The 24,632-nt window shown below is 39.3% G+C and overlaps 2 protein-coding genes across 3 annotated transcripts; one reads left to right on the top strand and one right to left on the bottom strand.

Moving 5' to 3' along the window:
- Positions 1-504: 504 nt before the first annotated feature.
- LOC149192892 (uncharacterized) lies at positions 505-5,785 on the bottom strand. Of its 2 annotated transcripts, none has more exons than XR_016254395.1 (8): positions 4,187-5,785; positions 3,476-4,097; positions 3,172-3,371; positions 2,844-3,091; positions 1,795-2,754; positions 1,625-1,705; positions 1,451-1,527; positions 505-853 (listed from the first exon to the last, which is right to left on the bottom strand). XR_016254395.1 is itself a non-coding variant. In XM_089404722.1 (8 exons), the coding sequence occupies exons 1-7, from the start codon at positions 4,450-4,452 to the stop codon at positions 1,452-1,454; spliced, it is 2,463 nt and encodes an 820-aa protein (XP_089260848.1). In that variant the 5' UTR covers positions 4,453-5,785; the 3' UTR covers positions 505-853; position 1,451. The 2 variants fall into 2 exon arrangements, 1 of the variants encoding a protein (XP_089260848.1); XM_089404722.1 differs by having other exon boundaries at positions 1,451-1,537.
- Positions 5,786-10,292: 4,507 nt separating this feature from the next.
- LOC149192893 (delta-selinene-like synthase, chloroplastic) lies at positions 10,293-23,944 on the top strand. Its single transcript, XM_089404723.1, has 7 exons — positions 10,293-10,419; positions 10,503-10,600; positions 10,694-10,786; positions 22,274-22,489; positions 22,616-22,757; positions 22,960-23,248; positions 23,280-23,944. Exons 1-6 carry the CDS (start codon positions 10,324-10,326, stop codon positions 23,221-23,223), a joined length of 909 nt encoding a protein of 302 aa, XP_089260849.1. The 5' UTR covers positions 10,293-10,323; the 3' UTR covers positions 23,224-23,248; positions 23,280-23,944.
- The last annotated feature ends 688 nt before the right edge of the window (positions 23,945-24,632 follow it).

Raw genomic sequence — 24,632 nt, forward strand, 5'->3', positions numbered from 1 at the left:
ATGTAAGATTCTGCTTTGTCACAATTCACAAAGTAGTGAAGTGAAGAGTGGATTTATATATATTTTACCTGTGTGCAGGTTTTGGCCATTGCTGTTTCAGAGGCTGATGCAATGCTCGAACCAACTCAGACTCTGTAATCAATATTACCAGCTATGTGTACTCTAATAGAGTAATCCTTTGCCACAAAATGTTGTTGCTTTGATTTCCTTCATCTAAAGTCTCTTTCAAGCTACCCTTCAATAGCATTTTAATTTTACTGAAAACATGGAACATGCTTATCATTTGGGTTACTAACGATATCTATTTCATGTATTTTAATTGATACACAGTCACATTGTGGCACTTTAAGATCACATTTTTTACTACTCCGTTAGGAACAATTAGAAAATATTTTTTTATGGGAATTTACACAAAAAATTCATAAACAAGAAAACTTTACTATGGCCATATATATATATATATATATATATATATATATATATATATATATATATATATATATATATATATATAGTTGCTTCTTGATCTGAGTTCAAATTTTTACAAATCATCACTTTTTGAGTGAATAGAAATAACCACTGCGACAGTAAAAGAGGCACACCAGAGGCTAGAGAACATAATAGCTCAAAGAAAGGAGTAGCAAATCCAATACAGTGCATAAGTCAACAGCTTTAAAAGTTTCCTCGGCTCAAATCTGTCCACTTCAATCAACAAAAATCTGTGTCCCTTCCATTGTCTCTTCAAAGAGCATTCAAGCACCTTCAGGGCTTTTGCTATTTAGTCATCTCTTAGCTCTCTTGCAGAGTGCATGTTTCCATTTGTCTTTGCCCTTTCTGGAAGGAGTTCATATGCCTGCAAAATTCAGGATCACAAATAAGGAGTAGTCTACAAGACAGTTAACACTTTATCACAAGCATAAAAGGACAAAACATCATTCAGTGAACATCAACAAATCATGAAGAGGGCATGTTTAAAATAACATAACAATCTACTACGCTATCATATACTATTCCATGGAGGAAAAATCAGCTTGATGAAGTCATGAAAATCCAATGAGATCTTTGATTAGAGGCAAGGAATTAAAAATCCAACAACAAAAAACGCAATGATAAGGTCCAAACCTCGTTGGCCTTTGATCATCTAACCAGAACTTTATAAAGATGTAAAATATAAAGATCTATAAATCTAATAAACATCGAACCATGAACATAGGTATGAGAACATAGTAACTACATGTTTAAGTATAAAAATCAAACATGTTGCATGAACATAAATAAGTAAAGAGATTCTATTTGACAGCGAGCAAATTTTTCAGTGACCATGAACAGATTATGAAAAAGGCATTTTCATAACAACATAACAATGGGAAAACATAAATATACTTATCATATGATAAAGGGCCACCCAAAGACGCCATGATAACCTAGCTTATCTATTCTTTATGCATACCTCATTGATTCCCACTAGAGTTGAAGTCCTTCCATAGATGATCAGTCATGGTAGAAGATGATGCTTCTCCACTTATTCTATAGTTACCTAGAAAAATGTCAAACGTTATCACAAAGAAATTTTATAGAGCATCAAGGTATATATGCACACACAATGAAAGAGTGTCAAATGTACCTGGCATGGCAGGTAAGGTTGGATGGTCTTGTATCTCTCTTTGGTCTTGGGTTATCGCCATGGTTGGGGATTGTTGCATCGCTGTAAAAATAAACATACCACATGTTAGAGAATAGTGATGATTAAATACTTAAATCTAAAACCATGACTATTCAACACATGAAACTAACCTGGAACCATAGACACGACATTATTTGGCCGATGACGTCCTCGCTTATTGAGGTATCGAAACTCAAATGGTTCATATTCTGATGGATCAACATTTAAATCAATTTCCAAACCACTGTTTTTTCTGCTGCTTCTTCTTTTCTTTGTGGGGCTAAGGAAACTCTTCTTCCTCTTCAAAGATGGATCAAGAGAACCCAATCCAGGTGTGAAGTCAAAATCAGTAACATGCAAGTTATTGGCTTCATCCAACATTTTTTTAAGCATACCAGTCAACTGGATTGTCTTTGCCAAAGTAGTAGGAGGGTTATCGAAAATGAGATGTGTATAGCTAAACAACTCCTCCCTTGCCAAATGAAGTGCCTCGGCATCTGCATCAACAACATTTGTGGCCATAAGAGTAGCATCGACATCTGCATCATGGTTTTGAGGCTCTATATTGATCTCAGGTGGGTCATTGCATATGTTATCCTCTGCAGGCTGATGAAGCAATGGATTTGAAGTATCCGAGTGGAAATACAACCAATTAACCTTTATGGCATGCTTGCAAATGTTTCCACGGATAGACCATGGACATTCACACGTTATAAAATCCTTACGATACCAGGTGACAAGGTATTTTTTACCTCGATCTGTCTGACTTCTCACCCAATAAGCACGGGTTATGTTCTCATGAGGACAACAATCAGTGTCCAAAATTTGTCTTGCTCGTTCCACTGATGATTCTAGCTGCTTTTCTCTTTTGTAGTTGTTTAGAAATCCTTCTTCTTTTAAGATTTCCTTGAACCGATAACAAGGTTCAACTGTTGTTAGTAACATATGCAATAACCAATCCATCCTCCGGGCACATTTTTTCCTTCTATCAGATAGAAATGTTGTTTTTAGGTAACAATGGTATGACTCAACAGCATTATTGGTCTCTTGATTTGCATGAGGAAACTCCCGACAACCTTTAACCCACATACCTAATTGCAAATAGAACGATGTCAGTCTCACTATATCACCTTTATAAAATAAAAAAATGCATATAATACAAAAAAAAAAAATTACTTACGAATCTTATCTCCAGTGACCCAATTTTTGTTGAAATAGTCTAAGAACTTCTCTTCATCTGCAAACTTGATAAAAAATTGATTGATTGCATCTTCCACTTCATAATTGAGAGTGTGTTTCATGATGAAACCTAACTCACTGAACATCTCCTTGGCTTTTATGGAACTAGTGGCCAACCGATTGACATTTTTCAACCAAGCCCTCCGTACATGCCAAATGCATAAGATCACATCACAACCTGTGATCCTCCTGCCATATTCAATGCATTTTAGTGTGGGATTTTTAGAAAAAATGCAAGTTTGGTTATATCATGACAATGTTAAAGTTACCTCAAGGCACTGATTTCAGCCAGTGCATCATCAACCATGAAAGCATTGACTTTCCAATCAGGACGAATTTGGAAACACTTGCGCATGAGCTGCTCCAGCCATATTGCAATATCATCTGATGTGTTTCGTGATGCCACGACCCATGCAACAGGCACCCCGCTTTGTTGTTCATCAAATGCCACGAGTGTATACAACTGATACTGTCATTTTCAACATTACATAAATTCAAATACAAGTTATTAATCATTTTGAATGTATACAACTTAAATAAATATATTCGATAAGTCATTGGCATCTGAGTTACCCCGTATTTATTGGTGTTAAATGTTGAATCCATGGCTATTAAGCTATTGTGCGATAGCTTGACCATTGTCTCCAACATCCACTTTGTTTGAATCCCTATTATAAAAGGGACCTCCACACCATTGGGCTTTTGGTAAAAGAAAAAATCTTCCCAATGCTTTTGATACCAAAGGTTTACACTCATTTCATCCTTTTTGTGAAGTTGATAATTTCCCTTTGCCAACCTATTATAGATGTTTACAATATCTTTCCTGCATAAGAAAAAATCTCTATCTCGAGCTGCCACATCGATGTCAACATGTCTCTTAATGTGGGTTCTATACACTACATCAATAGGCACTCCCAAAAAGAAACAACTCTCTACATATGCAACAATGTCCCTTGAAAGCTTTGGCCTATGCAAGGCCCTGGTCTCACCTGAAGTGTCACATTGACCATGACAAGCCCAACCTTCTCCATCTTCATGTTCATACATATTGAAAGTTAATATTGCTCTATCAGGAATTTCATGCATAACTTTCATAATAAAGTGGCATTGGCAACCCCTCTTCTGCACAAATGAGGTCCTTCGTTTAGCTGAAAGATTTCCTCTTTTGTCCTCTGGGCCAAATGAACAATGATAACTACACCAAAAATTTAAATTGTTAGTACATACAAAGAAAGATAACCTTGGTTTGAAAAGATTTAAACAATATATATTTTAAATACTCACATATCATATTGCAATGCAGCGGTAGCTCTTTCTTTTGGTTTTTTTTTTGTTTTTCGTATGAATTTACATGGAGCAATAGGATTTTCTTCCTCTCCTTTGATAAAGTCAGCAACTCGTCGTAATGGGATTACAACAATTCGATCAATACTATTGTTTTTTTTATTTATTTCCGTCCAAACCAAGTCTTTACTAGAGAACGTCATTTTGCCTTTGAGGTCTTGCACCTCAAGATCCATGATATATTGCCATTTGCTTCGCTTGCCCATTTTGAACTGATCTGGTCAAACAATATGCAAGGAAATCAAAATCGAAATTTCAATCTTAGCAAGTTATCCAACATCTATATATATATATATATATATATATAACCTCTTTTATGCTTTTTTTGAAGTCTAAAATATAAATCACTCAATAATGACAAAAATAAACAGCACAAAAGGATGCAAAAAATTTGGGATGCAAGCATTTCCTTTAAGATGTTGCTTCTTGCCTCATTCACTTTGAACCAGGCATTCCTTAAAGGAAAGATTCCTTTGACAACATGAACAGATGCAATCCAATGAATGTTGGCCATGTTTTTTTAGGGTGACCATTTGCTAAGCAGGACTAGACTTGAATTAAAGGGTTTTCTACAATGTATGTTTACATCACAACTCTACTAGTAGTCTGTCCTCAAAGATTCTCGGTGCTGCCATAATATATGTGAAATTTATAGCAAGCAATCATTACACTCACATTCCACTACCCGTGGCAAAAGAGATGTGTTAGAACAAAGAAAAGGCCCTATTGTGCCTTGTGGCATTCATGTTTAAAGTAGCTCTCCACTAGAGCCAACCCATTAACCATCAGATTTACTTAGGTATAATATAATCATCAAGAAGAACCACTATGTTAGTTTCACTCTTTAAACATCTAACAAAGGCATAATCAAAACCAATGAAAACCACTGCATTCCAACTACCACCATTCACAGAGTACTGATAGAGCTTCAAGAAAATTAAAAGACCATTGTCACATGCTTCTTACCCAGATATCAATTTTCTTTATAAAGTAAAAAAATCCCACCTTTCATTTCTCACAGGTTTCATAGAATCTCCCTACCCCATATATCAACTTGTTTTAGAAGGGGAACAAAATCCCACTTATAAATTTTCACATGTTAAATAGAAATTCCTGAGGATTCTCCAATGCTATTGAGGTAATAAAGCTCTCCCCTACTTAGAGAAATAAGAGGGTTGGAGTATATAGAATAATGAAAAGGTTGGACCATTTTCTTATATCAGACCTCTTTTTAGATGAAGCTATCAGATCCAAATTCAGCCTTATGTGGAGGGGATTCTGACCACAACCTTGTAATACTAGAATTGGCTCCTATAAAGAAAAGACCCCTCATCACTTCAACCTAAATCCTGAATGGTTAAGGAGGAAAAATATGTCAAGAAACTAAAGGATGCATGGATTCTCTCAGGGATCAGCTTCCGTACAATTTGAGGAGAACCTCAAAAGGACTAAACAGGTCCACTGATTTGGCAATTTACAAAATACATAAGAAGGAGAGATTACTTAAGGAAGTGGAGGAAAAACTAGAATCCCTGTACAAAAGTGATGGTTTTGGTTTCTTAATTAAGCCACAAAATTATAGGTGAATGAGTTGTAAGCAAAGAAGAGGGCACTAGTTTTGGATAAAGAAAATTCCTAGAGTCTAAAAAGAAGGGCATTATGATGGAGATTCAAAGAGGAATCCTATACAGGCTACATTTTGATGGAGATTCAAAGAGGAATCCTAGAAAGGCCAAGACACAAAAATTGAACAAACAGTCAAAAATCAAGCCACAAACATGAATCTGGGTTCATGGCCTTCAAGATGTACTTAAGCTCAAACCTGAGGATAACAGGAAAAGAAATCGAGAGTGATTGATGCTAAAAGTTAACATGGCCATTAAATTCAAAAAGTGTTTTTTGATATGCCCCCAAAACATGAAACCGGTCCAACAAGCAATGGTCTTAGTCTACCTTATAGGACAAATCAAGCCACAAATTATGAAGCGGGGTTAAAGGCCTTCACAATACATTTAAGCACAAACCTGAGAATAATTGGCCTCGAAATTGAGAAATGACTCGTGTTAAAAGTAGACATGACCATCAAATTCAAACAATGTAGTCTTTAGTCATGCATCAAAAGCCCAAAACCAATCAGTAGATAGGATGACAAATAAGGGGTCACTTAGCAAATAAGCCAAGCTTCGGTAAATGATGGAATCACAGCACAAAGATCAAGTATTTGTTTTAACAATGAAAACATTGCTTCTTAGAATGTTAGTCTACAAAGGACTAACTCATTTCCCCTCTTCACTAGGGACATGTCTTAAGGCCTCAGTTAAAAAGGCAATCCTCTTCATGATTGAAGTCCCATGAAAGCAGAGGGAGAATTGAGCAGAAAACTCAAAGTGATGGAAGAATGAATGCAAATAAGCTAAAGGTGGAGATTATTTGAGGATAGAGGGGAGCACTTCCTCATTCTTGCCAATCAATAACCAACAATAAATTTTTAAATTGTAAATGAGCTACATTATTTCAGTAACACACTTGGAAGATCCATGACAAACAGATCAAAATACATAGTCCATTCACAGGATTATCAAGAACCTACACAAAAAGGTTTCAGTTCAAATAGCAAGGCTGATTGGTAAGTTGAAAGATATCAGAAAAGGTCTTCCAGCCATCAAAGACTAAGAGCTGTCCTTCAAGCATCTAGTGGACCACAATGCTGCTGTGGAGCAGGTGTACTCAGATGACTCTCCCACCAGCAAGGAGCCTAACAACAGCTTGGAAAAACAGAGTGCATCAGGAGGAAAGGCGATAACCCAAAGAACTCTTTGTTGAATAAGTTTGCTCCTCGTTGTCTATTGGTCAGATCAAATTCTCGAAGTGCTTCACGGATTGTTTTGCAGAAGAATAATCAGTCCAGTGGGATTTCTGCAAAGAAAGCAGTGAGAAAAGAGCACCCGCCTATTCGATTACTGTCTCTATTGAGGGTTACGCCATTCAAGACCCCTGAGATATCGCCTTCCAGTAAAGCCTCTCAAGTTTCTCCTAGACCTTATTTGGGGTCAGAGGGACAACCTGATCTGCCTTTCATGGGCAGTCCTAATGGGCCAAAATCAAATAGTTCTAACCAGTGCGTTATGTGTTCAGCATACACTGTTTTCTTCAAAATGCAATGCCAGGTGCGGAATCTCCATGAATCTTACTTTTATTTGTCATTCTGTGACTTATGCTATTCCAGTTTGATTAAGTAAATGGTTTGTAGGCTTAATAGGATTTCCCTTATACACATTTAAATTTCTGCCAACATTTGCCATGTTTACTTTTTATTTTGAGCTGGAAAAGCTCAGGACTCTAAACAAAACTCCATGCTTACTAAGCATCTTCATTTTCACTATAGCTTGGGAGTGCTGGTTTGGTTACTAGAGAATTTTTTATTATCACACTTCACAATTCCACTCGTAGCAGTCCCACTGACCTAGGATACTCTTCATATCGCTCCCTCTCAAAAGGATCCAGAAAAGTTGCTGAAAAATGTAAGGGTTAAAGATTAAAGCCCATTCTTAGGCATCTATGTGCCCTAAAGAGGGGGCAGGCTCTACCCATACTGACATTGGTTCATTGAAGCACCTTAGTATGCATCTATGTGCCCTAAAGAGAGGACATGCTCTATCGATACTGACATTGGCTCATTGATATTGCCATCATATGGTTTAAGTGTTTTGTTTGGTGTCTAGACCACTTGGAAAACTTGCTTGTTTGGTAAGATGTCAAATTGAATAGTCAGTACTATGCATATGAAATTGATCCCTAGGAAGTTGATTGCATGAATAGCAAATGAAATTAGAAATTGTCAATTCTTGCTCAAGGGCAAAGCAGGTTTGTTCTCAAGGAATGATACATTTCAACAAATCTATCAACAGGGGTGCCATACCACTTGAAGATAGGCATTACTACTTTATTGCACTATAGACCTCCCATTTGGGAAAGACACTTTGTCATCTGGTTTTTCACATCTGGTTTAGTAAGATGAAGGTTTCCTTGGATGCTAGCAAAAGCCTGGTCCTGTATAGCTAGTAAGTGAAGGCACTCTTAGCAGAGAGGATCAATATCTGCACATATGAACACTTTGTGGCAAGATCATCAATCTACCACATACAGGATGCTCCACAAAATCATAATTTCCTTCTAGGGTTATCATTACTCTCTGCAAGTGGCCATAATCCTGCTACTCAGACGCTTTACAGCTTCACTAAAAATTGGAACCTGTGTCTTGAGTTTAAGATTTCTTAACTAGTTATGTGTATAATGAAAAAGATAACTCGAGCTACTGTTTAATTCCACTCCCTCTCCCTATTAAACTAAATTGTGCTCTTTCCTTTGAAGGGACCTTCAACTAAAAAGGCCAAAGAAAGTGAATAATTTGTTTCTACTTCCTTCATATGGTTGGTCATTGACCTTCTTTAGACACTCTAGAGTCTGTTCCTACTAGTACTATACATGGATTTGATCGCAACCTCAATTACCTATTCTTTGTCAATGACTAAAAGAAGGAATTTTTTCTGGTTCGTTGTGAATGCTATTTCCAGAAAGTGTCTCTCACTCAAATCCTTGCAAGCATATTCTCATAAAAAACTGATCTACATGTAAATTTTTGGCAAGGTTACAAATCGCAGTACTCCTCGCAGGTGTAGTATGGGTGTCTGTGAGGAAGCGTTAGTAAACTCCCTATATAAAATATGATGCTATGATATGCATGGATTCTCGTGTTGACTGTAAACTCTCCTATTCCAATACCGAATAGGAGAAGCAGAAGTTTGACAAGGAGGTGGAGCAGATGGTAGGAAAAATTGCGGGAAATTCATCTTACAAAATGTGCAGAGGTTTCTCTTAGTTTATAATTTTTAAACACTTCAGACGACTCTGAAAATGGCCGGTAACGAATTGCCAGAGGTTTGATTGAACAGTTTGAAACACCGTGAGAATACTATGAGTGGCGCGAAATCAGTGATCGAATAGTAACGATTCTTGCAGCAATTTACAGCCGTTGTGGGAAACAATCGCAAAACTTGCGCTGAGGTTTTCGATTTGGATCTACCTGGGAGTAGTCCACATTGAGAATATCCGTAAGGAATATGTAAAAGGAGGTCACAGGAATCTGATGCTCAGAGATCCAACTTGGGTTTGGGAACAAAGCAATTCTTTTGTCTACCGCGTATCCTCATCAGTATGTGAGAAGAGCTCTGTGAAGGAGAGCTAAGCTGGGACATTAGTCTTGTAGCCTGGTCCCCAATGTACCTATTCGGGCAGACTCAGACTCTCAGGGAATCATTCTACTGAACTGAGCAAGGTTATAACAATTTTAAAATAAACAGCGGAACAAACCTGGTGTGTTAGTCCGGTGTACCTTGGTGGCGAGCAGCAGAGCGGAGGAAGCCCAGAGCCGGAGGCGCCTAGTCGAGGAGGAAGGTGAGTGAGCAGATCACGATCGCGACCTTCCTCCATTTTGAATCGGGCAATCCGTCAGCGAAACTTTAGGATGCCAGCTCGGATCCGATCTGCGTCGAAAAATCAGGGAGTGAATGCGGAGCGGAGGAAGGGGGTGCGTGGAAAAATCAGGGAGTGAATGCGGAGCGGAGGAAGGGGTGGCGGAGCCAGGGGAGAGTGGCGGAGGGCGAGGGATTGCCGGCGGCCGGCGCCAGACAATTTTCCGGGCGGCGACGGAAACCGGGCAATTCCTCCGCCGAGGTATACTACTCCAAAGTTTTTTATCTTTAATTTATTTTTTATATTACTAAACACTGAACAAATGTCTTGGAAATTTTTATTGTAATAGATGTAGTTGTTTTAAAAAAAATAAGAGAATTGATGTAGGTGTTTAAGTACAATTTTAGTATCAAAACACATTCGTATTTTTATTTTTATTTTAATTCAATTCTATACTTATATTCCAAAGTTTCCACACAGGTGTGTTGGAGAATTTCAAGGGCGAAAACGCGAAGTTCTTCTGCAATTTTACTGGAGAGACACGAGTGAGAAGCATGTTGTCGTTACTTCGAGCTTCAGACATTTCATTTCCCAGAGAAAAAGTGATGCAAGAGGCAAACTCTTTCACAAGAGAATATCTAAATCAAGTTTTAGCTGGACGCGGGGATGTGACCGACGTAGATCAAAGTCTTTTGGAAGAGGTAGATCAAAGTCTAAATTAAAATTTACATGAAGGATGGTGTCCATGGTTTATAAAGGATTTAACTTCATCATTGTTGTTTAGGTAAAGTACGCATTGGAGTTTCCCTGGTATTGCAGTGCGCCTAGATGGGAGGCAAGGAGCTTTATTGAAATATATGGACAAAACAGCTCGTGGCTCAAGTACTGGCCCTCTTAATTATATATATTAGACTTAACTTCAAATTATGAATATTGTAATGCCATGCTAAATCCTCTTTCCAAATTTTTATTTAGGTCGAATTTCAACCAAAAAGTTCTGGAGTTAGCCAAATTGGACTTCAATATCCTGCAATGCATACATCAGAAAGAGTTACAGTTTATTACAAGGTAGTGATCGGTACTTGCCATTTTCATAGTTTATAGCGTCGAGAGCGTTTTTTTAACAGTTCAATACAGGTTGAGTTTTAAAAAATAAAATTATTTATAAGCTTATTTATAAGACTTATTCATCCATAATAGGATATTTATTATCACAATTTACGTTGTATTAAATTAAATTAAATTTTTAGATTTCTTATAAGTTTAACTCCAAAAATAACCTCCATTCTCAATGTCACATGTCTGTAAGCTAATACTTAATACACATAAAAAAAAATTTGGTTATATATATATAGTGCCATACTTAGATATGCATCTGCCCTTTTATAAATATATGTAACTTCAGATGGTCACCACCACCAAGTACCAAGCCTAACCTAAGGCGACATATGGTGGCAGGTAATGTTTTTATTATACCAATGTAGAATCCATGCGCACTGATGGTCTATTGTTTAACATTGATACGATGACATACATTACCCTTCGAGCAATTCAAACCTATGTTGACTTCGTTGGCTGGCACCTCCAGCGTTGGACATCTGGCAACAGTGTTAAATTCTACTGTCCGGATCACGTGACAGCGGTATGGTCACTGAGCCTGGTCTTTCCCGCGCCTTCCTCCTTGGTAGTATCACCTCCATCGACGGTGTGCATCTGCTGCCGAAGATCAAGGGCCAGCACCGTGCCACGCTCTCACCACTGGCAGGTAAGGTATATACGCGGTTTCCTCCGGTTTATTCGAAGTTTTCCTTCTGCTCAGCGATCTCCAGCTCTCTTTGTTCTCCACTGCAAGGGTTTACTTTGCCATTCCGCGCCGGGTCCACAGCAACTTCAGGTTCATACGCCATTCCAAAGGGGTTTCTCCCCATGGATCTCCAGTCTTGACTTGGCCAGGTAAATACACACCAGTTTAATGATTTGATCCGATTCTGTGTTTACAGGTTTATGCAATTTGTTTAATGTTTGCTCTTTTGTTTGCCAGGTGTGAACGGCATCTCCCAACTTCTGCGGATCTGGAAGAGCCCCTCTAAATGAGGTTCGCCGAGCTACAGAGGTATTTATCTGATCACCAGGGTTTGGTTCCGGTTGATGCATCTTCATCTCTCTCGGGTTGCCAGAGAGTTTCCTCTGTTCTTAGAATGAGACCCCAACCTGATATCACATGGTTGGCCGCAGGTTATGACAGACCCCTGGTCCCATTCTGGTTACAAGGTCTTGTGATGTTGTCTAAGGAGCCGGGCACCTTTCTGCTTGTGGTGATTTGCGTTTCTACCCCAGCTTCTGAAGCTATAGGTTTCGGTTGGTCTGCTTAGACAGATGTGTATTATTGTTGAACATTTTCGTGGCTACGGCCGTATATTTTGACTATTGTGAAATCTGGTTGATAACGAGCTCGTTAACAAATTGTGAACTCATTTAGCTCGCGGCCTATGATTTTAATATGTAAATATATATATTTATCACAGTTGTATTATGCCATTGTCTACTTGTAATGCTGATTGGAATGGTTTCCTTCTGTAACACGTAGGTTTTATTTGTTAACCGAATGCGTAATACATTTCCTTATTTGGAATCTTGTTTGCTCGGACAATGTTCTGCATGCATTTTGTCAATATATAATTCAAGGGTTTATACCATATAGTTGCTGTATTGCTCATGTGTAAGGAGAGCAGCGCTGTCGCACCTGCATCTGACCTCTGTAGATGTATGGGCGATAAGCTAAGGGTTCTTTGTGGTTGGAAACCCTGAGGGACTGTACAGTGTTTAATGGTTATGTAGTATGATTCAGAAACCCTTGTTTTTGTTTCTAGCAGTCATTACGTCTGCGACTTAATGCTATCGAGCTCTGTTATTTCCTCGACATATTTTAATGTTTATGCATTACTTTTACATTATTTTTCAGGAATGGTTGTTGATATTACGGCATGACTCTTGTCTTATATTTATGATACCTTGCGTATTATACCTCTATGCTTTATACTATCAGCTGCACAATCTTTAGATTTGTATCATGCTTCAGTTCTTGTTGCCGTCACTTCGGACTCGCCAGAACCCTCACTTGTTATGGCTGAACCGATTCAAGGTTTCAGGATTTGTTATTATTTTTCCATTGGTTATAAAAAAAGGCATTCGTTTAAGTTATTCATAGAAGTTTAAGACTGACCGTGATCATTGGACCACGATATAAATCGACCAGAATGTTATCAGGGTATGAATAACCAGTTGTCTGGCTCGGATAATTCTTAAACTAGGAACCATTCTTCTTGTACGAATAGGGTTTGTCCAATGGTTCTATTGTCTGTGGTATTGGATATTCCATTGTTCTTATTACTCTGTCTTTGAGTTTCTATAGGTACAGTTCGCAGTCTTTGAATTTTATAGATTCTATACTCTGTCTTTTGAGCTCTATAGATACTCTATACATATATTTTTCTTTCATGCAGAAAGTCGTAGATATATTTCTTGTTTACACAGATAATCGTAATTACTCTGTAGTTTGGTTTATAGCTTTACTGTCTATAACCTGCACAACTGACCATAGAAACACTGTGTTTTTTCCTTTACATCTAGGTGATTTATACCCTGTCAGATAATCTTACTTGTACTATCTTTCGTTCTGTACAGCTAGTATTGTTTACATCCTGCCCTGCTAACTACAGTTACACTATAACTGACAATAACAGATACATTTATAAATTACACAGGTAAATATGGAGACATAAGGGTCCGTTACTTACCTGGTCTCCACTGACAAGGTGAGTCTAGAACAAGTCTCCTGCCCAAATCTCTGTGTAAAGCTTGATATCCACCCAACCGTGAGACCAGTCCTTCAAGACCTGGGTCTTCCCCCAAGCTTCTGCTTACCGGATCACTATCCTCAGTAAGCTAGCACTGTGTGCTTGACTATCTGGTCCTTACCAGACTTAGTCAATACAAGGTTTTTTCCTCCCTTTCTCTTTCTCTGCCTGTCTCTACCGCCCAGAGTTTCTCAACCAACCCCCCTTTTCCCTGGAAACCCTTCTAGTTAGGGAAGGTGGTTATTTCTACTTTTATTAACTGACTTTTCTTTTTCAGTTCCCTTTTGGGAATTCAGATATCTTCATGATTAATTCCTTTAATCATTAATTTAGTGCACATGTCACATCAACAGAATATCTTTAAAAGAAAATAAATTCCTCAATATTATTTCAATTCAGTTTTCTATGCTGTAGTAACTTTCAAATAATTACATTTTTACGGGGTCATCACATCTCCCCCTCCTGAGATTGGACATCGTCCCGATGTCTAGTGTCTCCAAACAGTTCCGGATAAGCTTTCCGAAACAGCTCTTCGTCCTCCCAAGTGGCCTCTTCAGGCCCATAGTGCTGCCACTGCACTTTAATTTGGGTAATAACCCGCTTCCGCAACTGCACTTCTCTCCTGTCGAGAATGCTCAGCGGCTCGACCAGGACCTCTCCTTCCGGTTCGACCTGCAACCAATAACAGTGTCAGTCTTTTGTTCCGATCACTTTTCAATTAATTCAACTAACAACAGTCCTTACCCTTATATTCTGCCACTTGATCACATGCTTAGGGTCATAAACATACTTCTTAAGCATGGATACATGGAAAACATTATGAATTCTAATGTGGCTTGGTAAGGCTAGCTGATAAGCTACCGGCCCAACCCTCGCTAAGACCTGAAAAGGTCCGAAGTAGCGGGGTGCAAGTTTAGCACAACTGCTCCACTGCAGAGTGCTTTTCCTGGCCTGAATTCTGATGTAAACGTGATCGCCCACTTGATACTCTTTGAACCTTCTTTTCCGGTCTGCAAAATTTTTCTGCCGATCTTGAGCGGCCTTCAGGTTGGCTCGCACCTTTTTGACCATGTCCTCCATCTCCTTGAGCATTTCTGGTCCCAATCTTAATTTGTCCTCCGGGCCACTCCAATTTGAGGGCGTCCGACATTTCCGTCCATACAAGACTTCGAATGGAGACATCTGAATTGATGTGTGATATCCATTGTTGTAAGCGAATTCTACCAGATGCAAATAGTCCTCCCATTGGGTCGGTTTCTGCATGACACATGCCCTCAACATGTCCTCCACCATCTGATTTACTCTCTCCGTCTGTCCATCAGTCTGGGGGTGGTAAGCTGTGCTAAAATTCAGCTGTGTACCCAATTCTGCAAATAGCGCTCTCCAAAAAGCGGACGTAAACTTTACATCCCGATCTGATATTATAGTCTTTGGGAGTCCATGAAGTCTGAACACATTTTGCATGAAGATGTGCGCAATTTGCACTGCCCTGTAGGTGGATTGTACTGGTATGAAATGTGCTGCCTTGCTTAGCTTATCAACCACTACCATAATAGAGTCATTGTTTCTTTTTGTTTTAGGCAGCCCAGTTATGAAGTCCATTGATATAATTTCCCATTTCCATTCTGGAATGGGCAGGGGTTGCAATAATCCAGCCGGATGCTGATGCTCCGTCTTGATCTGCTGACACTCCAAACATCGCGCTAAATATTCAGCCACATGCTTTTTCATTCCCGGCCAGTAATACTCCTTCCGAAGTGCAGTCAGCATTTTCTGGTACCCGGGATGGCCAGCGTAATGGCTAGTATGAAACTCATTCAAGATTAAGTTTTTGAGGTTGTTGTCATTTGGTACAAACAATCTTTTTTTGTAAAGCAGCATTCCATCCTTGCTAATCTCATATTCCTGCGGACTTCCCTCGCTGGAAAGTGGCATTTGCTGCTTCAACCGTTGGTATTCAGCATCTTGGCTTGCTGTTGTTTTCATCATTTCCTGCAAGGAATTTTCCCACTTACTGAATGTAATTTCATACAAACATTGTACCTTTCGACTTAGAGCGTCGGCTACACGATTTTCCTTTCCCTTCAGATGCTTGATGTCAAAATCGAACCCACTTAAGAAATCTGCCCAACGGGCTTGTCTTGCATTCAGTGTGGGCTGACTAAAGTAATTTGTTAAGCTATGATGATCTGTTAATAACAGAAATTTCCTTCCTAGAAGGTAGTGTCGCCACATCTTAAGCGCATGTATGACAGCTGCCAACTCCAAATCATAAGCAGAATACTTCTGCTCATGTTCTTTCAATTTTCTTGATTCATAGGCTATCACTCTCCCTTCTTGCATTAACACACCTCCGACGCCTTCTCCGCTGGCATCGGTACATACCACATAGTCTTTGTTCGGATCAGCTATACTTAAAACAGGAGCAGACGTGAGTAATTGCTTAAGCTTCTCAAAACTTTGTTGACATTCAGAACTCCATTTGAATGACCTTCCTTTCTTTTGCAAAGACGTGATGGGATATGCCACCCTTGAAAATCCTTCCACGAATCTTCTGTAGTATCCAGCCAATCCCATGAAGGATCTGATGTCCGCCACATCTTTTGGGACAGGCCATTCCAATATGGTTTTTATTTTCTCAGGATCCACGGCAATCCCTTCCTTTGAAATCACATGACCCAAATACTGGATTTCCTCTTTATAGAAATCACATTTGCTGAGCTTAGCATACAACTGATGTTCTCGCAAAGTTTGCAGTACCATCCGAAGATGTTCCTCATGCTCCTCCTTAGAGCGAGAATAGATCAAAATATCATCAATGAATATTAGTACAAATTTGTCTAAAAATTGATGGAACACGCTGTTCATTAAACACATGAACGTGGCGGGTGCATTAGTCAAACCAAAAGGCAGCACTACAAACTCGTAGTGTCCATACCGGGTCCTGAAGGCTGTTTTAGCGATATCTTCTTCTTTAATTCTGATCTGATGGTATCCAGATCGCAGATCGATTTTAGAAAATACTGTCGCTCCCTTGACTTGATCAAAAAGCTCATCGATCCGAGGTAAAGGGTATTTATTTTTAATTGTGAGCTTGTTTAGTTGCCGGTAATCAATACACATTCTAAGAGTTCCATCCTTCTTTCGGACGAATAACACCGGAGCTCCCCATGGAGATACACTGGGGCGGATATAATTTTTATCCATCAATTCTTGCAGTTGCATTTTCAATTTAGTCAACTCCGGTACACTCATTCTATAAGGTGTCCATGAAACTGGAGCAGCTCCTGGTACTAACTCAATGGTGAAGTCTATGTCCCTCTTTGGAGGTAATCCGGGAATTTCTTCTGGAAATACATCCGCGAACTCTTTTATCACCGGGAGGTGTTCTAGTGGGTTTTCCTTCTTCTTAGTTTCTACATAACCCACCTGAATAGCATACACTTGGCATCTATTCCGGATGCATTTTGCCAGCTGAGATGCAGTGATTGGTCGGATCTGCACGGGTCGTTTAATTCCCTGCATATCTTGTTCTATTCTGGCATCATCCTTGTACTGTATAACCTTTGTTTTGCAGTTCACTAAAGCCCAATGCTTTTCTAGCCAGTCCATCCCAATTAGGACATCATAGGACCCGAGGGGAAGCACGTTCAGGTCTGCCACCACTGGTTGTCCTGCTATCACTATAGGACAGCTTTGGACCTTTGCCATTAATCGTCTTTTAGTCCCTGTAGCTAGCTGTACCAGCCAAGGATTCCTAAATTTTTTAGGCTGCAATTTACACTGTTCAACTATCTTTGGACTAATATAACTTAAAGTAGCTCCAGGATCAATTAGAACAGAGATGGAGAGGTTTAAAATTTTACCTTCAAACTCTACCATGGTGGGCTGATATTCTGCCTGGCGGTCGTCCAAGGCTGCGTTAATTCTTGGCATACTTTGTCCCACGTCACCCACGGTTGATGCCTCATGAATCTGGGATATCTGGTCAGTTCCCTTCCTTTGCGGACAATTCTTGACATAGTGCGGTCCACCACAACCCCAGCACTGCACTGGAGGTCTGGTTGTTCCCTCAGTATCCATCTTGGCGGGTTGTTCACTCATTCTGGTTTCACCGATGGACTTGGCCCTGAATGCACTTCTCGGTGCTGCTCTACTGTTTTGGCTCTTGCTGCTACCTTTGATCCCACCGCTTCGACTTCCTTTATTATTTCCAACAGCTTTACTGTTCTTCTTCTCATTCCATTTTCTGTTGGAACTGTCCCCTTTCTGTTTGCTCTGCTGATAGCAGATTCTGGCCTTGCGAATTGCTTCATCCATTGTTCTAGGATTGTCAAATTCAATCCTTTCCCTCATATACATGGGTAGGCTGCTAACAAACCGCTGCACCTTGGCTTTTTCTTCTTTAAGGTAGGGTACATAGCGAAGCAAAGATGTGAAACGATTGATGAACTCATCCATAGTCTGCTGTCCCAATCGCAGATCATGGAATTCCTTTGCCTTCTCATCATAAAACCGTTCCGTCAAGTATCTCTCCTTGAAATATTTCTGGAATTTTTCCCATGTTATGGTTCGTTCAGTTACTCCTTTAACAATTTTCACCTCCTCCCACCACAGTGTCGCCTTCCCTTGTAACTGGAAGATGGCCAATCGTGCCTTCAAGTTATGGTCATATTCATATAACTGAAAGTATTTATTCATGTTGATTAGCCATGCCTCAGCTGCTTCCTCTTGTTCCCCATCGTAGTGTGGGGGTTTAATCTTTCGAAATTCTCCTTGCAATTCCACCTTTTGACGCTTGGAGGTCTGCTGTTCTGATGCATTAGCAGATTGGTCCTCTCCTTCTTCAGGGATTTCAGACTCTGCGTGATAACGTTCCTCCTCTGTTATTCTCTGTTGTTCTGCGCTGGGGTTAGCTAGTGGCGGGTTCTGTTTGTCAGACAAACTTTTTAATATCCTCTCCTGCTCCATTGTCAATCGAGCATTATCTTCCCGGAGCCGGGCCATTTCTTTTTTCAGTTCTTGAACGGTTTCTAGTATGACCAGATTCGTGCTGCGGGTCTCCTCGCCCAGCTGCACCCATAATTCTGGATTGTCTCCAAAATTTGCTGCAGGCCCCCAATTGGCTGCAGGCCTGTGCGGTGCGCTGCCAGACCCCTGCATGCTAACTATCACTTGTGGTACCTTTGTTGCTCTTTCCCTTCTTCTTGACTAGCCTGTACCTAGCCTGGTCTGGTCATGAAACATATAACATTGTGAGCTACCTGCACAATTTTGTTTTTCCAAAAGATTATTAATGTCATCATGATCTTCTCATCTTTTAATACTTATTCACATCCCAGAGGCCACAGTATGGTTAATCTGGGCTCTGATACCAATTGTCACATGTCTATAAGCTAATACTTAATACACATAAAATTTTTTTTTTGGTTATATATATATAGTGCCATACTTAGATATGCATCTGCCCTTTTATAAATATATGTAACTTCAGATGGTCACCACCACCAAGTACCAGGCCTAACCTAAGGCGACATATGGTGGCAGGTAATGTTTTTATTATACCAATGTAGAATCCATGCGCACCGATGGTCTATTGTTTAACATTGATACGATGGCATACATTACCCTTCGAGCAATTCAAACCTGTTTTGACTTCGTTGGCTGGCACCTCCAGCGCTGGACATCTGGCAACAGTGTTAAATTCTACTGTCCGGATCACGTGACAGTGGTATGGTCACTGAGCCTGGTCTTTCCCGCGCCTTCCTCCTTGGTAGTATCACCTCCATCGACGGTGTGCATCTGCTGCCGGAGATCAAGGGCCAGCACCGTGCCACGCTCTCACCACTGGCAGGTAAGGTATATACGCGGTTTCCTCCGGTTTATTCGAAGTTTTCCCTCTGCTCAGCGATCTCCAGCTCTCTCTGTTCTCCATTGCAGGGGTTTACTTTGCCATTCCGCGCCGGGTCCACAGCAACTTCAGGTTCATACGCCATTCCAAAGGGGTTTCTCCCCATGGATCTCCAGTCTTGACTTGGCGAGGTAAATACACACCAGTTTAATGATTTGATCTGATTCTGTGTTTACAGGTTTATGCAATTTGTTTAATGTTTGCTCTTTTGTTTGCCAGGTGTGAACGGCATCTCCCAACTTCTGCGGATCTGGAAGAGCCCCTCTAAATGAGGTCCGCCGAGCTGCAGAGGTATTTATCTAATCACCAGGGTTTCGTTCCGGTTGATGGATCTTCATCTCTCTCGGGTTGCCAGAGAGTTTCCTCTGTTCTTAGAATGAGACCCCAACCTGATATCACATGGTTGGCCGCGATTTATGACAGACCCCTGGTCCCATTCTGGTTACAAGGTCTTGTGATGTTGTCTAAGGAGCGGGGCACCTTTCTGCTTGCGGTGATTTGGGTTTCTACCCCAGCTTCCGAAGCTATAGGTTTCGCTTGGTCTGCTTAGACAGATGTGTATTATTGTTGAACATTTTCGTGGCTACGGCCGTATATTTTGACTATTGTGAAATCTGGTTGATAACCAGCTCGTTACCAAATTGTGAACTCATTTAGCTCGCGGCCTATGGTTTTAATATGTAAATATATATATTTATCACAGTTGTATTACGCCATTGTCTACTTGTAATGCTGATTGGAATGGTTTCCTTCTGTAACACGTAGGGTTTATTTGTTAACCGAATGCGTAATACATTTCCTTATTTGGAATCTTGTTTGCTCGGACAATGTTCTGCATGCATTTTGTCAATATATAATTCAAGGGTTTATACCATATAGTTGCTGTATTGCTCATGTGTAAGGAGAGCAGCGCTGTCGCACCTGCATCTGACCTCTGTAGATGTATGGGCGATAAGCTAAGGGTTCTTTGTGGTTGGAAACCCTGAGGGACTGTAAAGTGTTTAATGGTTATGCAGTATGATTCAGAAACCCTTGTTTTTGTTTCTAGCAGTCATTACGTCTGCGACTTAATGCTATCGAGCTCTGTTATTTCCTCGGCATATTTTAATGTTTGTGCATTACTTTTACATTATTTTTCAGGAATGGCTGTTGATATTACGGCATGACTCTTGTCTTATATTTATGATACCTTGCGTATTATACCTTTATGCTTTATACTATCAGCTGCACAATCTTTAGATTCGTATCATGCTTCAGTTCTTGTTGCCGTCACTTCGGACTCGCCAGAACCCTCACTTGTTATGGCTGAACCGATTCAGGGTTTCAGGATTTGTTATTATTTTTCCATTGGTTAAAAAAAAGGCATTCGTTTAAGTTATTCATAGAAGTTTAAGATTGACCGTGATCATTGGACCACGATATAAATCGACCAGAATGTTATCAGGGTATGAATAACCAGTTGTCTCGCTCGGATAATTCTTAAACTAGGAACCATTCTTCTTGTATGAATAGGGTTTGTCCAATGGTTCTATTGTCTGCAGTATTGGATATTCCATTGCTCTTATTACTCTGTCTTTGAGTTTCTACAGGTACAGTTCGCAGTCTTTGAATTTTACAGACTCTATACTCTGTCTTTTGAGCTCTATAGATACTCTATACATATATTTTTCTTTCATGCAGAAAGTCGTAGATATATTTCTTGTTTACACAGATAATCGTAATTACTCTGTAGTTTGGTTTATAGCTTTACTGTCTATAACCTGCACAGCTGACCATAGACACACTGTGTTTTTTCCTTTACATCTAGGTGATTTATACCCTGTCAGATAATCTTACTTGTACTATCTTTCGTTCTGTACAGCTAGTATTGTTTACATCCTGCCCTGCTAACTACAGTTACACTATAACTGACAATAACAGATACATTTATAAATTACACAGGTAAATATGGAGACATAAGGGTCCGTTACTTACCTGGTCTCCACTGACAAGGTGAGTCTGGAACAAGTCTCCTGCCCAAATCTCTGTGTAAAGCTTGATATCCACCCAACCGTGAGACCAGTCCTTCAAGACCTGGGTCTCCCCCCAAGCTTCTGCTTACCGGATCACTATCCTCAGTAAGCCAGCACTGTGTGCTTGACTATCTGGTCCTTACCAGACTTAGTCCATACAGGGTTTTTTCCTCCCTTTCTCTTTCTCTGCCTGTCTCTACAGCCCAGAGTTTCTCAACCAACCCCCCTTTTCCCTGGAAACCCTTCCAGTTAGGGAAGGTGGTTATTTCTAGTTTTATTAACTAACTTTTCTTTTCCAGTTCCCTTTTGGGAATTCAGATATCCTCATGATTAATTCCTTTAATCATTAATTTAGTGCACATGTCACATCAACAGAATATCTTTAAAAGAAAATAAATTCCTCAATATTATTTCAATTCAGTTTTCTATGCTGTAGTAACTTTCAAATAATTACATTTTTACGGGGTCATCACACTCAACATGTCCCATAAAATTTGAATCTGTGACCGGTCAAAAACTTAACCACAGGTTTTTTTTTTTCATATTACTAATAACATTAAAAAATAAATATCATTCATAATAACAATCTGCAAATAAATTCATCATAGTGTAACCATTTTCCTAATATTACTGGAAAAATTAGTCTCCATACCTAAATGTGGTTGTAATTAAATAAAACTCGTTAATATTACGCAGAATAAATATATACTCGTTGTGAATTTTGGCATATCATGATAAGAGTTCACCCTCTGCAATACTTTTTTGTGCTGCGTAGGTGGTGGCGAGAGTCAGAAATTGCACAGCTGAATTTCTATAGGATACGTCACGTGGAATTTGTTTTCTGGGCGGCTACATGCATTTTCGAGCCCGAATTCTCTCAAAGCAGAATTGCCTTCGCACAAGTTTGTGTGTTGGCAGCTGTTCTAGATGACTTCTATGACACTCATGGTCTCTTGGACGAACTGAAAACCACCACAGAGGCAGTCAGACGGTGAATTCAAATTATACAGACTTTGTGCAAATTGCCAATTGAGTTATTTCTAGTTTCCCAGAATATTCCAATCATATATTTTCTGCGCCTGTTATATATCTTGAAAATTTTTTGTGCCATTTTCAGATGGGATCTTTCACTGATAGATGACCTTCCAGACCACATAAAAATTGCATTCCGGTTTTTCTTCAAAACAGCGAATGAATTGGCTGATCAAGTCGTCAAAGTGCAAAAGCGGGATATGGCAGCCACACTAAAGTGCAGTAGCGTATGTGTTTAGGAAGATATGTGATTCTGTAGTGGGATTAGCTTAATGGGATGTTATTAGTTTTTAATTTTACTTCCACCGACCTACTAAGAAGCCAATTGACGGTGGAAAAGACCTTTTGAGATTTTTTAATTGAAAGGGGGAAGAAGATTAACACATTAACGATTAACCATTAATGTACTTTCCCTGGTTGTATTTTCAGTGGCAGCGCTATCTTGAGTCTTATTTGCAGGAAGGAGAATGGATAGCGACTGCTCATGTGCCCACGTTTAATGAGTACATAAAGAATGCGCGCACTAGCTCAGGGATGTGTATTTTAAATTTGTTTCCCCTTCTCTTGATGGGTCAACTTCTCCCAAACAACGTTCTGGAGCAAATATATTCTCCGTCTAAGATGCAGGAGCTCTCAGAATTTACGGTCAGACTCATCGACGACTTGAAAGATTTCGAGGTATTTAGCATCTAAATCGAGATTTATTTGCATGCATACAATTCTATGCAAAATACTGATTCGTCTTCACTATTTGCAATGAAGGACGAGAAAGAACACGGGCAGATGGCTTCAAGTATAGCTTGTTATATTAAAGACAATCCTGATTCTACCGTGGAAAATGCGATAAACCATATCAAGGGCATCCTTCATCTCTCCCTTGAGGAATGCGATAAACCATATCAAGGGCATCCTTCATCTCTCCCTTGAGGAATTGAATGGGGAGTATCTTAAGGAGGACAGTGTACCATTATGTTGCAAGAAGTTCAATTTCAATATAACACGAGGACTTCAATTTTTGTTCAGATACGGAGACGGCTTATCCGTATCTAACAAGGAAGCGAAGGGCCAAATATTCAAAATTCTCGTCGATCAAGTGCCTATCAAGGAATAATGGCGACCCGGTTACTGTTACTAGGTGTGTGTATTAAGTATGTTACTGTTACTAGCTGTGTGTCTTAAGTATGTTTTTAATAAGTGGGGCGATTAAGAATAAGAATTTTAGTGCAAATGTTTATGGACGTAGTTTAGCCAAGTTCTGCCAAAGTGCCTGTGGAAATTGTTCCCTGACAAATTCCAAGTATTGTGTACCGTAATTACAATCATCACGCAATCACCGCTGCACCATTTTCCATTTTTCTAGTGTATTCTTATATGTTTTATCATCCTGAAAGAAATATTATATTTTCCTTATAGTTGGTTGAATTTGTAAGATGTTGAGTTGGTTGGATTTGTACGATGTAACGTATTATGTGTCTACAATTGGTCATTTTTCGTTTTCTTTTTTCCTTTTTATTTTTTAACAATGGTATCAATTTTATAATTTATATTTGTTTTTAGTGTAGTTTAATTAATTATTATAAAATTGTTTTTTTTCAAAATAATTTTGACATATTTTCAGAAATACCACTAAAGATTTTAGTGGAAGTTCACTTTCAATCATAGCTACCAGTGGACAAAATTGAGACATAAATTTAATGTTGAACATTATTTATAGCTATATATTTTGTTGAAGTTATCAGCCAATTATGAGAGAGAATGTTTTATAAATATAACAACAGGATTTTCACCTTTTTCTGGGATATATCTATTTATTTTCTTTACCTACTATCAAAATTTGACTATTTAACTAGTTAAATTGCTTACTTTGTTACTGGTTATATTGCTGCAATGAGTCTAGATCTTGTGCTGGTGGAGTGTGCCATCCCAGACAGAAATTGGGCTTGAAGTGACTTCTCTCGCCACCCATTGATGGTTGTTCGCTTGGGTTTTCTGATGAGAAGATGACACTATCAATATACTTGCATCGCTTGGATTTTTTGATTAGAACATGAAACACATAGATATACTTATCTTTTTTGATCAAGATTTGTGGGTATATAATG

This window comes from Pinus tabuliformis, chromosome 2_2, assembly GCF_031772625.1.
Source record: "Pinus tabuliformis cultivar Carrire ecotype Pingquan chromosome 2_2, CPIR1, whole genome shotgun sequence".
NCBI classification, from domain to species: domain Eukaryota; kingdom Viridiplantae; phylum Streptophyta; class Pinopsida; order Pinales; family Pinaceae; genus Pinus; species Pinus tabuliformis.

Coding starts and splice junctions, on each gene's coding strand:
- LOC149192892 (XM_089404722.1), bottom strand. CDS start 4,452: ATGGGCAAGCGAAGCAAATGGCAATATATCATGGATCTTGAGGTGCAA. Junction 4,098..4,186: donor GCTGCATTGCAATATGATAT/GTGAGTATTTAA, acceptor TTTTTGGTGTAG/TTATCATTGTTCATTTGGCC. Junction 3,372..3,475: donor TTAACACCAATAAATACGGG/GTAACTCAGATG, acceptor TGAAAATGACAG/TATCAGTTGTATACACTCGT.
- LOC149192893 (XM_089404723.1), top strand. CDS start 10,324: ATGCAAGAGGCAAACTCTTTCACAAGAGAATATCTAAATCAAGTTTTA. Junction 10,601..10,693: donor CAAAACAGCTCGTGGCTCAA/GTACTGGCCCTC, acceptor ATTTTTATTTAG/GTCGAATTTCAACCAAAAAG. Junction 10,787..22,273: donor GAGTTACAGTTTATTACAAG/GTAGTGATCGGT, acceptor TGTGCTGCGTAG/GTGGTGGCGAGAGTCAGAAA.